This window comes from Limanda limanda, chromosome 3 (assembly GCF_963576545.1).
Source record: "Limanda limanda chromosome 3, fLimLim1.1, whole genome shotgun sequence".
In the NCBI taxonomy this organism is placed as follows: domain Eukaryota; kingdom Metazoa; phylum Chordata; class Actinopteri; order Pleuronectiformes; family Pleuronectidae; genus Limanda; species Limanda limanda.
The window spans coordinates 9,870,301-9,885,323 of NC_083638.1; the positions used below are offsets into that span (position 1 = coordinate 9,870,301).

The window sequence follows — 15,023 nt, forward strand, 5'->3', positions numbered from 1 at the left end:
GGCAAACCGTATTATACCATTTCCCAGCAGAACAGTTTTCTGCATGGGGAATTCATTAAGACTCTGTGGAGATGGAGTTTCTCAATGTTTTCCCCATTAAGCCACAAAGTAGGCACAAGTTACAGTTTCACTATCGAGGGTTAAATAACAAGCCTGTTAAAAACATCTTAGGAAACAGAATTAACATTTAACCAAACCACAATAGTTTGGCATATGACTTTCCCTATTTCATTACTCACTTTTGCCAGTAAATAAAATTTCTGGTCAGTGCCTTTCTTACAGGAAAAGGCAAATATACCGAAAGCTGCAAGAAATTACCTGCGGCCCAAAACTCAGACCTCGTTAAAAACATCTGACCTCTGCCTCCCTCCCACACTGTCTGACTTTGCTCAGACACAATGCAAACTGTCCGCTCAGGGTAATGTGTCCTGTCCTGCAGCTCCGAGGACCAATTAAACAGACGATGATAGAAGGTCCTCGGAGACAAGCATGACATCATCCCAATGTGTGTGTGTGTGTGTGTGTTTTTCGTGGGTCTTTATAATGTCTGTCTCCTTCTCTAATCTCCTGTAATTACACAGCTCCTCGTCCCCTGAAGGAATCCAGCGCATGACATCAGACGCACCAGAGGTTATTGGTTAAAAGCTGGGACATCTTTGGGAGTTCACACATAATCACGGAGACTTCATGTGACTCACGGGAGACTGCGACAGGAGGTGTGAAGTGCACGTACAGGTAAAGGAAGTCACATGTCGGTGATAAACCACCGCTCAACGGCGTCCTGTATGGAAAACAAACTTTCTCCGGATATTTATATAGATACAGTCAATCTGCTGAACCATGACTGACCTAGACTTTGCAGAAATGAAATAACAGACTCCCACAGATATGACACAGACATGGTGAAAATATTGTGAACATCTGTGTTTGTTGTGGAGATGATTTAGTCAGAGGCGATTGTCTCATAACCAGAGAAGGAAGTCTGGAGGTTTCTGTATTGACTGGTATGAAAATAGGAAGTTAAACTTGTTAAAATCAGTTTTTGTATTTCAAATGGAAAATGCTTAAATTTGCACAAATGCTTAGTAACTGTCATTTTTGCAAATGTGAGCAAATCTGACGATATTAATATTTTTAAAGGACCGTCTTATGTAGTTCTCCTTTTTTTTTTGGCTTCTTCTTACTTCTGTTGAGCAACAGAAACTTTTGTCTTCTCTATGAACTAAGCTGCACAGCTCAGCAGTGACGTATGAGAACATCATTAGATATGCTGTTATTAGTTATTTGCCGAGTCAGAATATTGGACAGTATGAAAATCAACCTGCTGGTGGTGCAAAGACTCTAAAGGCTCTTATATACTTCTACGTATCCGTTTCTCGGAGAGGTCTCAGCGGGGGACAAAGAGTCTTTTTGATTTTTACTTCTCCGACGACTATCCGTCTAAAAACAATTCCCTGCCAAACCCATAGGTGGCGCAACGGAAGACGAGCTCAGAGAAGCCTACCCCATTTGGGAAGAAGAAGTCCACGTGTCTCTGTTGACATGTTAGCTTGCCCCACACACTGAACCATGGCAACTAACATAGGGTGACCAGATTTGAGTTTGTAAAAAAGAGGACACTTCGTCGCGGGGGTGGGGGGGGGTGTTGGCGTGGGGAGGTGTAGTGTATAGCATGCCGCACCATGACCATGTGAATGCATACAAATGTCACAAATGAAATGACAAAAATGACACAAATGACTATATGAACATCTATTTATTGAACTTTAACAAAATTGCAAAGTGCAAATGTAAAACAAATCTTTTTTGTGGCATTTAAATGTGTCAATAATGATAACAAATAAAACATTCTAAATAATAAATTCTTTATATGGCCACATATTAAAATAAGAAAATTAAGAAACTTTTCAGTCCTCCTCATGTGGTTGGCCATATTATGTGCTGTTGTAAATAGCGCACGGAGTGGAAGCGGCAAGGTGCTCAATGTTGCCAGATTGGAATTGGCAAAGTAACGTTCCAAAGGCTCAAAATAGTCGTATTTGGAGGATAATTATCGTGGCTCTGGCAACCCTGAGATCGGTCGCCCAATGACAGACTCTCTCTACAGTCAGCTCGCGCAAGAAGGTGGAACGTAAGGGTGGTACCATTTCCAGAACTTGGAAGGCCGAAATAACTAGTAGGCTATGTTAAAGACCCAGAAACACAAATATGCGACGAGGCAAAAAAAAAAAAAAAATTATTTATATTTTTTTGCGACGAGGCAAAATACCGGACGTTTTTGGAATCCCTGCCGGACGCATTTTTTAGGTCTCGAAAAGAGGACATGTCCGGGAAAAAGAGGACGTCTGGTCACCCTAACTAACAGAACTAAATAAAGTGACACCCAGCGTGTCAAGATGCTGATGTTATCGTTTCTTAGCGCAGCGGTTCCCCGGTCTTGTTTCCGAACTGTGTTGCTGATTCCACAGCTTGAATCTGCTTGAGGCTACATGTAGCTAGAAGCTACCCGGAACTAGCTCCCCCCCAGCTTCCACACACAGTCAGCAGGGACTCCCGGCACTAACAACTACTATCCAGTGTTTGCTTCTAACCTGACGGTATTATAGAAACAGTGTCATGATAGAAGTGGAATTAAAGTCGTGACGGCGGGTTCTTGCACTGTTACCACCGCAGTTAGCATGTCGTTGGCGGACCAATCACAGCCAAGAGCGGTCCGTCGGGTCTCCAACATGAAGACGGATAGTTAGAAAAATCAGACGTGTACGAAAAGCTGTCTGAAGCACTCGGAGAGGGCGTTTCACGACGGATAGGGCGGTCTTATCTGTCCGTAATAGAAAAAACGGAAAGGCATAAATTGGCCTTAAGGAGAAAGATCAAGGCGAGGACTTTAAGTACATGAATCATTGGTCAGAGCTATTCAATAAAAATGAAAAATTGATAAATAAAAATATGTACAAATGCAAAGTACCCAGGTTATAAAAGGACTTATAATATCGGACAAACCGAGCTCACTAAGTTATTTTTCAATTAATTTATTTTGGTAGTTTGCACTGAAAGATGTGCAAACTTACAAGTTTTACCAACTTCAACTTGTTTATGTTTTTTAAAAAGACGTTACTGATGCAAACAAACCGTGAGCAACATCAGAAAGGATGAATAAGTATTAATGTCCAGGGTTATGTTTTCAGCCCTGGACGGATTACCACAGAACCTGAGAGGCAAGAGTCCAGTAGGTTTTGGCCCAGTTGCAGATCAGGGGATGGATCCAGGAAATGTCTGAATCACTTTCTTACAGTGCTAGATATGTTTTTTGTTTTTTTACATTTTCACTGATTCCCCAGAGAATAACTCTTGGATCTTGTTAACCAATAAAATCAGGCATATTTAGGGGACTAATATTTATAAGTGTGTGCAATCTGGTACATCTTGATTGGATTTAGGAGACTGTTGGGCCTTGGCAGACATATACATGTTTTCTACTGATTCTGGACATAGTTATCTTATATTAATATTAATTACTCCTATTGAGACCGGCCTATTAGAAGGTTATAATCATGTATATATATTTTATGTGTATATGGATCATTGCTTTACATTTCTAACTCTGTATAATATACTTTCAATACATTTGTTTTGTATTGCACTAATCACAACCTACAACGATACAAAGTAAGGTTGAGACCTTTCAATATTCTTCTATGTTACGTTTTGGCAAGGCACAAATACGCATAACGTTGTGCCACAAAACTGGATGTGATAAAATCTTAAATGTGAAGGGAGCAACCTTTGAGTCAACCGTGCGAGTCATGGCCTGCTCACAGTTCATATCTCATTACTGCCATTTTGACAGAAAGAATAACTTATGTAACCTCTAATTAAAGGACAAAGAGTAAACACACTGTAACACAGAGAGCTGCTTATTTCCCTGTGTGTGTTACAGAGTTCCTTATTGACTTAAACAACACGGCCCCAGACGCTGAGTCCGGCTCAGACCGGACCAATGAAAACAGCTCCTCTCTTTTGCGGTTCTGTTCAACACGACCCTGCTTCCCTGTGCAAATGCAGCCGGTCTGACTGCACATCACAAACTCACACACACAAATTCACAAACACACAAACACAACACACAAACACACAAACACACACACTCGCATTCATCTCCTCACAGCCCTTTGCTGTGGTGGAAACTCTGTCGACAGTGACATCATCACGCAAGAATGGAAATATCGTCCCAGGCAACCAGTAACATCACAACACCGCGGAAATGGTGACTGTCATTAAAAGCTTCATAAGCATTGATGCAAAGAAGCAAAGGCTGTGGGGCACAACACCAGTGGAGAGCCACAACCCACACAACGCAACACACACACACACACACACACGCAGCAGAGTAAAAACAGAGAGCTCACTTATGGTCTAAAATCTTGCATCATGATAAAAGCATCGAGGGTTGAATCCTCCCTGGAACTTTAACTACGTGTTCTGGACTCCACCGCACCGGATGGCCTTTGTGTACTTGTCCTCTATTATATCCTTTCCTCCCATCATTTCACTGACCAATATCTCAAGGGGAACCTTTAAACAAACAGTCAAAGAGAGAGTGGGGGGAGGGGGGGACTATTCCCAGATTCATTTATCTGTGCTTTGAGCGATAACAGTTTCTGGTAAATTCTTGTGCTTGTATTTTCTCCCGACGCTCTCCTGAGGATTGGAAGCATATGGCTGCGTTGCATAAGGTAGACAAAGAGAGCAAACATGGGGAGAAATGACTTCACATAATTATAAGAAATGGCGTGGTCGATGGACTCGCTGTGTGGCTACAGGTCTGAATGTTGGCCAGTGGCCTTTCCCTGCAGAACCCGAGCTCTTTTGCACATGCCTGAAAACAAATGGGGTCTTAGTCAGTGTTCCCTTTTCCCAGGAATCAGCAGTTTCAAACAGTTTGACAGCACAGAGGACAAAGAGTTTCCCGTCCACACTGCGGCACTGAACTGTGGAGCAGGAGTCAGTTTGGATCACTTCAAGTTACTTCATAAATATCTCCGGAGAACAACACCAGGAGACGTAGTCGTACGAAACAAGGGATCTAAAACATAAAAAGCAAATAATGGCAGTATACAATTAAACTAAAATAGCCCTCAGAAGAACAGTCTGAAACTTAATCAAGCTGCACCAAAGTGCACACTTAGATATCGGTTCCCAAAATGATATCAAATATAGATACAAATTAAATGTCAAAATGACATTTGAAAGAAAGGGAAACAAAATGTGAAAGAAGTAAAAATTAGAGTTAAAAATGTATTAATTAAAATTCATAAAATGCTTAAAAACAGAAAAACAGAAAAAAAATATTAGCTTGCAGGAGTGCAAGCAAGAGCATCCTTGCTTTTTGATACTATTCCAATTCTACTTCCATTTTAGAACAAGTTTATTGTTGCAAAAACTCCTGCATTTTGCATTAATAAACTTAATCTATAACTAATCTCGCAGCGAATGAGAATATACTTTGTTTGTCTTTTGTGTTCTCAGACTGCAGAATGTCCTCCACAGACCAGGAGGGGGGGGGGGGGGGGTCAGGGCAGGTCACTCTGTCTTGTTAGGCCACCTCCAGACAGATGAACACAAACTCTCTCTATAACGTGACTTTTACGGCCTCTGGTCAGAACAGTGGTCAACACCACTTTACCAAACGCAGATCAGAGGGAGCTACAACATGTCTGTGTGGAGATCAAGGGATGCAGAAGAACTCCTGAGCTCTTGGGGAAGTTTAGCACCTAATGCAAACCTTTCACAGTCATTTGTTTTCTTGGATGATTTAGCTTTTTAACTTCTTGTTCCAATGAAGAAAAAACCCACAAAGAACCATCTTGTTCCTCATTTGCTGTTTAATTAACCCTATAAAATATTCTGCCTTGTAACGGCCCTCTACTAAATCCACCCTCTTTAATTCGTCCTTTTTAAGGAACACATTCAGTCACACCACATGTATTCCTGAGGTGAAATGTGGCCGACCTGGCAGTCAGGAACCGGGACGACTCTCACACCTCCGCCATTCATTTACACTCTGAGGCCGATGCGAGACGACCGCTGATCCAAACTGTGCTTCAAGTTTTTCTGTCGGACCACAGCCCACATTCCACATCTCCCAGCTGTCCTGCCCCCTCTGACAGAAGCCGGCACCATTTCTCACGTTGTATACATTAGTATTTGTAACACTGCAGGTATGAAGTGCCCTGCAGATCTGTTTATTTCTTGGCAAGACAGATGTGTTGAGAGAGTGAGGATCTCTGCAGGTCAAGGGTACTTTAACCGAAGGGTCAGGACAGGGGAGGCAGACTCTGAGCTGATGGAACACAGCTGTCCCGGCAGCTTGCATTACACTGAAATGCCCCAACAGCCCACGTCACCTCTGCCTGGTCACATTTAACAGGCAGCGCTGGGAGGTGAAATACAGTCGGGATGGAGACCGTGTGAAAGCAGATCTCGGTCGATGGTTGAGTGCTTATAACCCCAAAGAGATGTGCAGAGTACTTGTACTTTCTAACACATGCAGTACACCACGCACACACTGCTGAACCCTCATTAGAGTGCAGAACAGAAAGAAACTAGACTTACTTTCCTGCAGTTGAATGCGTCCAGCTTCGGTCCCTCCAGGGGTTCCTGACATGTTGCATTTACAATATGTGGTCACTGGGAATTTTACCTTTGACCAATGAAATCTAATTAGTTAATCGTTGAATCATGGAAACTAGTCCACATTTGAAGAGGATATTGAGATTTCATGTTCAAGAGGCCAAAGCCAGGTTCTGTGAGGCCGGAATGAAACCCATTTATCTGTGAGTCTAAGATTAAACTTTGTGGACACTTTGAAGTTCCACCCAAGTTAGACCACCTCAATTTGAAGAAGTTCATCTGTGATCTTTGACCCCCCCAAAGGGTTCTCTCAAGGTGTTTATGAAATACAGCATTCACAATAACAAAAGCATATTTTGAAACGTCACAGAGACCTTGACCTTTGACCACCAAATACAAATCAGTTAATCCGTGAGTCCAAGTGAACATTTGTACCAAAAACAGTGGGCAGTATTACCTACATCAGGGTATTGCCAAACCTAGTAGGATTCCTCCACTCATGGAGACCGAGCAGGTCATTTTATGACAAATTAATGAAATACGACTTCAGATATTTCAGTCTGGACACAAGTGGTGGACCAATAAACTCACATCCCGAGAATCATATGATCAAAACCTCCGGAGCAGCAGATGCATGGACCATGAAGTGAGATTGTTTTTGTCAGAACCTGTTTCCATGGTCAAGAACAAACTGAAACTCAACAAGAGAAGGTTTACGATCATTTATCACCTCCTCACTTCATTTCACAAGACCATGACTCAGAAACAAAGAATTCTCATCAGTCCACGAAAACAAAAGTTGACTTATATGCAGTTTTTTATGCTGTAATTGTTTATGATTGTAAAACACGAACTATTTATCTGAGAGAGCACATACTAAAGAATGACCTCATGCTGTCGTCCTCCGGCTCCCATCCACTGGGGCAGGGCCAGAGTGATGTGTTCTCGTCTATGGGAGTGATCTGTCCTCTTCAACCACACCAAACAACACCAGCATCCATCTTGCCTTGTTCACAGTCTCCCCCTCTGAAATTATCTACCGAGAAGTGGTTTGCCATGAGGTCAGGGACATTATAAATAAGTGCTACGAAGGAACACGAGACACGTTGTCCTCTGTTGCTTCCTTCATGCAATGGACTGGAGAAAACACAGGTGGGTTTGGACAGTAAAGGTGCACTGGAACTCTGGGATCTCTGCAGCCAGGGCTTTTAGTTTATGGATTTTGCATGAGGACTTTGTCTGGGGGCAAAGGTTCACATTCCCCAAATCACTCGAGAGAGGGTGTTTCATTTCATTTCACACCATCCCAACATTCACATTGAAAGAAAGCCAATTCCATCCTGTGTGATTTGCAAAGATTTCAGTCAGGCACAAGAATTATGTAACCTGAAGCCTCCCGGGGTCGATATCATGGCAGGAGGCCACGGCGCTCGTAACTCTCTGTCAAGTTAGTATATACTGGACAGGGTGGAGAAACACCATATGCTCCGTGTTCTCTGCCGTCTCTGGAGTTAGTGCAGTGCAAGCTGCATCCCTGGCCCAGATCCCGCGAGCCCATTATTGAGACGTTTCTCTTCACGCTATAATAAACTAAGAGGGATATTGGCATTTGGGCCCAGCTCCCACGATCAGAGCAAGAAAACACTATTGTTCTACGGTCGACAAATACTCCCTTGTTGCTATGCTATTCGGTCCATCTAGCCCGGGTCAAACTGTATATTTCATGTCAGGCTAATGTCTTCACCATCCTTCATGTTCTTCCTTTCTGAAAACAACCTACTCCAAAATCTGTAATGACTCATCTCTGAATTTTCTATCTGTCGACTGAACATTACAGATGCAAACTTAACTAGGCTGAAAACAGGACGGATTACTTTTGCTTCTTGCCTTTTTTTTTTAACTTGTAAAAGGCCATGATCATGCAGTCTCCGCTAATGAAGCCTGCATCATCTTTTTCCATTTCACTAACTTTGTTCTCAAGCCTGCGAGAAAACATGTGGGAGGAAATCCTACCTTTGAAATTCAGGCCCAGTCAGAAGTAGCAGATTGTTAATCAATGCACAGTGGAGCAATAATATGTTACAATGGACTCGGTAAAGAGGATATAAAGTTTGTTCGTTTTTTATACTTTGGCAGGAGGATTCTGTGATGTTTGCTGTTTCCAATTCTTGTTTCCAACTTAATAAAAACCGATCCCTGGAGTTGTGTAACTTGGAAGCTTTGGAACAATAACCGGACTGAAATGTTTTATAAAATCTTGTTTTCAACCTTGTAAACTGCAACTCTTGCTCCATCGAGTGGTAAGAATGGATATTACATCTAAGTACCTGGGTTCAATAATAGCAGCATTCTACTAATCAGACCTGATGGGTTAAATTTTTTTTACATTATGAAGTCAAGGAAAATTACTGCGATCACAAATCAGCACTGGTTTAAAGGATTCAAATGTGTTTTCCAAATCAATTGACTTGCCCCTTGTTTAAAACTGGATCCATTGAAATATTGTCAAATAATACAATAAACATACTCTGATTCAAAGAGAAACAAACTTATGTTCTTATCAGCTAGAACTTTGTTGCTTAGAAAACTAAATCTGATGCCGCCCACACTGTCTCTCCTCCAAGCAGAAATAAGCCAATTCTTTCATACATACATTTATTTTATATAAAAGAAAACAAGGGTTGCAATATTAACAGGTATACACACACAGGACCATCACTGGAAAACGACGGTATCCAACATGGCCGCTAGGCACTGAACGATGTTGGATGTCATCAGAACATCTACGTGCTCTTCCAAGTGCCTCTTGGGATCCTGCAGGGAGGACAGAGAACAGAGAAGATCAACGGTGAGATGTAACAAAGAAAAACTAATACACAGTGTCTTTGGTTTAAAAAAGGAAATTTAGATAAGTTATCAGATCCCAGGCGCTATTCATTCTCTACTTGGACATTCATCAACTCTTCCTCTAAACATTTACTGGCCTTGATGGAGCAATTTGTCATAACACTAAAAGATGACAAATTATAAACATCAGCTTTCACAAATGTCTTCATCTGAACTTTGTTTTCTTACCTGTTTACCGACATTCTTGATGGCCAGCTGCTCTGGGGTCATCTTGTCCTCTTCCTCAACGGCCTGAGTTAAAAACACAACAGTGTCACATCTCAAGGAGCCACATCGTGTTTGTATGCATGGCTCAAATTAAATACTGAATATAATGGTATGGTCAGGCAAGACCTGAGGAATCTTGTTTAAGGGATATAAAGCATGCTCGCAGATATCAACAAACTCATGGGAGAGTAACACTGATTCTCTGACTGCTGCACTGGAGCAAACGGTAGAATAAAAATGATAGAGAAGTAATTTCCTCTGTGAAATCCCTGTGATGGGATCTCTGCATTAACACAGTTTAAAAGTCAATGTGAAGAGTATTAATACTTCTGTATAGAAGGTTGATAAAGCCAACAATATTATTCTAATCAAATGTACTCATCTTGATTGTAAACATACAGCAAGGCACGCTAGAACCTTTGTTACATTTTGTGCTTTATTGAGGGCTTTTCTGATGAGTTTAATAAAATGATTTTCAGAAGGCTGTTGGATGAGGCCTGAAGATTTTCACCTTGTTGTAGTTCTTAGCGAGCTCCAGCATTTCCTTGACAATGGTCTCATTGAGCTTGCAGTGCTCGCTGTAGTCCTGCAGGGTCAGTCCCTCCATCCAGCTCTTCTTATGCAGGTTCAACAGCATCTTGAAATATCGACAGTCACGTTTTTCACGATTTAATAAAACACCACAAATAAATATTATTAAAAGCATTATATAATAGGTGTATTCCCTAACCTTCTGCTCCAGCTCGTTTTTCCTGTAGTTGATGGTGATGGAGTAGTAATGTCTGTTGAGTCCATGAATCAGAGCCTGCAAACCAAAAGAAAAACATTGAGTGAAACCCAGTGAAATAACGAGCAAAATGTCTCCATTCTCTGACGGGACAGCGTCCTCAAACACTGAGGAAAAATCCATTAGTAAATTTTGAAATGCATTGGAAAACTTCTTGTGATAAAATTCAGTCTGGATTTTTGACAGGAAAAGCACTGACAGAATGAAGTGATTGTATAAATCATTGATCTTCTGTTACCTGGATTGAAGGCTTGTTCAGATGACCCAGGTTAGATGTGGTTTGTCTGGGTTCATGACCCAAAACCATCATGTTGGCGTTGATCAATCTGAAGGCATCAATAACAACCTGTGGAACACATGAGAACAGTTTACTGAACAGTACGTTCTTTCTTCTATTCACTATGGATTCACAATGAATTGATGATCTTGTGTTCAGCAGCAGCCACACATCTTTACCTTTCCTTTGACGCTCTGAATGGGATCAACCACAACAGCAACGGCTCGCTCTGACAGGGCCTCAAAGCTCTGCTGTGTGTTGATGTCCACGCCAGACAACCAACAGCCAAACCCAGGGTGACTGTGGTACCATCCCACCACCATCTCTGGTCTAAAGAGCGACACGAAGAAAGTAAGACAGTGAACGGGTTTCAACATATTTGTGAGACCAAATCTGACCTGGGGAATTAATTAAAATATTCTGACTGCAAGTTTTACCTGCCGGTTTGTTTCAGCATGTCCAACATCTTGGCCTGGAAAACAGGATCCACTGCTTCAACACTCACACCCTGTAAGGGAAGAAAAGACAAGACTTTGTTATAAAACTATTGATGTCAGCACAAGAACAAAGCATTTGTTATCCTACATCTAGGGCTGCAACTAACGACTATTCTGATAGTCGATTAGTCACCGATTATTGAAACGATTAATCGGATTATGAATGACACAAATTCTCAATTGCTCTTATTTAGCAAACAGCTTTTAAATTTAGCTTGAGGTTGTTCGAGGCATGTGATGACTGAAAATAAAGGCAATAAAAATTGATACTTCATTCAAAAAATATGTCTTTTAATAAACTTTGTTGCATATAAGGGTACTGCTGACACAAAAGCAAAGACAAATCAAGTTTTTGTCCATTTAAAACCAAGGACAGGCAAAGTGCTAATAAAACAAATAAATTAAAAATCAAGTATTCATTTTTCCTGTTAACAAAAATGACAGGGAAAGTAACAGCAATAAAAACATCAACAAACTAAACTACAGTCTTCTTCTGACTAAATAATTATGATTAATAAAAGACGTTTGTCAGGCAATAGGATAACAACGCTTTTAACCTCGTTAAAAAAAAGTTTAAACCATATTTTTGTAATGGATGCTAGAATCCTGCGCGCAGGTATATACATGTATATATAACATCTGACAGAGGCGAGTCCGCATCGTCTCCGTTACGAAGTCACACGTGCCTCCTCCTCAAATGTGCGTGTCCTGCTTCCATGGAGAGCAGGTCCTCTGTACAGATACTGCAGGTAGTTTTTTTCAGGCTGTTAAGGGTGAAGTTCTCCGGAACTTTTTACTTTCTGGTGCGCGGTGCTGCTGCAGCGGAGGCCGCCATCGGACCGTGTTTTGACACTATTGCACATGCGCGACTTTCAGAGATAGGAAGGGAGCGAGATGGCTCACTCCTCAGCTGCTTTCATCAGCACCTCCGATAAAACGACGTTTAGTTCCGCTGCGCGGCACGAAAAACACGTGCTATGACGTAACCAACGAATCATCGACTAGTAAATTCGTCGGGGACTATTCCTGTCATCGATTTTTGTCGACGACGTCGACTAATCGTTGCACCCCTACCTACATCATATCCTAATGCAAAGCTTAATGAAGTGCAGTGTGTTATGAGACATCTGGATCAGGGTTTCTATAACAACTAATATCATGAGGGAGAAAACCTACCGTTCCTGACTGGGGCATGGCAAACACATCAATCACTCGCACTGTGTAGTCGTCAACAAACTCTCCCAGCATCAATCCCATGACCTCCATTGGTACACCAGCACGCCCGTGCTTCAACATCTAATGAAGGAGACGTCACAAAGGTGCTATTAAATACACAAAACTGAATATGACCACATCAAAAAGAGGATTAGTGCGATAATACGTGATTACCTTGAGCAAGGCCAGGGAGGAAATGTACACCTGTTCTGCTGTGTCCACTGCAGGTGCGTCTGTTGGGGGACCCTGAGGAGTCAAACCACAGTTTATTCACCAGTGGTCCATGTCTTTTGTAAATTATCCATCACAATCCAAGAATCATCCAGAATTTTAATTCATATAATATCTAAAAGGGTGAAAACTACATATATTAATCCTGTGGAACACTACATTAAAACCATGACATTTGTGGCAGTATATAGGACTGCTATACATTTGTCTCACCTCTAATATTTGCTAACGCTGAAAGTGACATTGTCTTAATCGATGCAGTACTGAATCCCAAGAATGTTATGAGCAGAAACCAGTGCGGCAAACCAAAATGTTTTATTAAATCACATCTAAGAGCTTTAAAATAAATAGCACTGATACTAAGCATCTATGGATTATTCGATCATGCGTTACCTGGCCAAGGCCGGGCATTCCACCTCCAAGTCTCAGCAGCCGATCCATAGTTATCTGTTAAAAAAAAGACATTAAAAAGTCATTAGCAGCAACTTGAACTTATCAGATATCAGAGAGGTACATGTGACGTGTGATTATAACAAGATCAGATGTATCAGATAAAAATAAGTTGAAGAGGACTTTAGGGTCAATTCAGTACAAATTGTTTACATAAAGTATCTATCTGGGACGTAAGATAATTTTTATTAACTTAAAGTTGTTGGTAAAACAACATCAGATAAAAAATGCATTAGACAACATAATAAGTGCACCAGTCAGTTTAATGCCACAGCAGCAAAAACTATACAAACAGTTTTTATATTTCTATATTGTATAGGGCCAATGCTTCCTTTGTAATTACTCTGGTGTAGATTCCATTTAATTTTTATTCTTATTTTCAATACATTATATTTCTCTGTGTTTTAACCTATTCTGTACTTTTTCAGCTACATCACGAGGCCTTTTTAACTTATTGATTGCAGACACAATCATTTTATAATAATGTCTATAAAAGCCTGAGTCTGTCACATCTACAACAACATTATTATTATATATAAAATACGCAAAGCAATCCTGCATAGAAATTACGCTAGCGGCCAAGTGGCTAGTTAGCATCAGTTAGCTGATTTCCAGAGTCACGTAAACACGGAAAATCTAGTTCTAATGTTTGATTCCATCTATCGTTCAATATGTTTGAGCAGCAATATTATAAAAAACGATGAACTTGTTAATGAACTGACGTTAAATCGCTCGGTTTAGAAACTACTGCTGGCTGTTAGCATTAGCATGCCGTTAGCTTCCTCATGCTAACTTCGCCTGTGTCATCTCGGAGCAGAGAAGCAGCGACAAACTACCGACGCCGGTTCCGTGTCACCGTGTGTTCTGCAGGTTTGTGTCTGTGGTCGAGTCCTGACTCCACTCACCTGCTGTCAAACGGGTCGAAGCTTCAGAAGAACGAGTTTCTCTCGGTGTTCAGACTCAAACACACCGACTACAATGAATCAGCCAGATTCTTCTCTCAGGAAAACTACTTCCGTCGCTCCCATGACGTCACGACGTCGACTGCAAAATCAGGACACACGGGGGCGCGACAGGGACGAAACACATAATCCTAGAAATAATAATAATAATAACAATAATAATAGCCTAATAATGATAATAATATTATTATCATCACTATTTCCCATGTTTTTGGTCGTTGGTCAAAACAAAGAAAGAATGAAATAACAAATATGTAACTAATTGATTGATATATATTGCATGTTATTATTATTATTATATTATCAAGCATATTAATAATATAATACATGTTATATTTCAATATTACATTTGTGATATTAATAACAGCATCCCTGTGATAATACAAATAACAACAATACTTTTATTTAAAACTACAGTGCCCATTTATTGAATTCTGTGATACATTTCTACAATGCAAAATGTTTTGCATTTAAATGGAATATATCATCTATGTTGTGCAGTCCCTTGGCTGATTTTTATTTTGTATCGATAAACTTGAATTGAATGTGTTTTTGGAAAAGAGCATTAAAGGATAAGATATAGTTTTCCTCACTCTCTCTTCTGCTGGCCCTATTGAGTGGTTGTGTGCTTCTGGTGGGTTAATGGCTGTTTATTTACATGTTTTTAATATTTATCAATGGTCAAATACAATTTAATATTTTTCCCTAGCTGCTGTTTAGAGTATGTATGTAAAGTACACAGTATGTAGCTAAACCATACAACATCAGTTTTGTTTGAAACTACCGAATAGGTCCAATATTTATTTTTAAAGAGAGAAGTGATAAGAACCATATTAAATATGCCATCAACTGGGACA

The 15,023-nt window shown here is 40.6% G+C and overlaps 1 protein-coding gene across 1 annotated transcript; it reads right to left on the reverse strand.

The window, feature by feature from the left end:
* Positions 1-9,271: 9,271 nt before the first annotated feature.
* Positions 9,272-14,208, reverse strand: psmd14 (proteasome 26S subunit, non-ATPase 14). Its single transcript, XM_061068388.1, has 11 exons — positions 14,110-14,208; positions 13,148-13,201; positions 12,698-12,769; positions 12,485-12,604; positions 11,249-11,319; positions 10,991-11,141; positions 10,773-10,880; positions 10,478-10,552; positions 10,259-10,384; positions 9,709-9,771; positions 9,272-9,447 (listed from the first exon to the last, which is right to left on the reverse strand). Exons 2-11 carry the CDS (start codon positions 13,193-13,195, stop codon positions 9,349-9,351), a joined length of 933 nt encoding a protein of 310 aa, XP_060924371.1. The 5' UTR covers positions 13,196-13,201; positions 14,110-14,208; the 3' UTR covers positions 9,272-9,348.
* Positions 14,209-15,023: the final 815 nt, after the last annotated feature.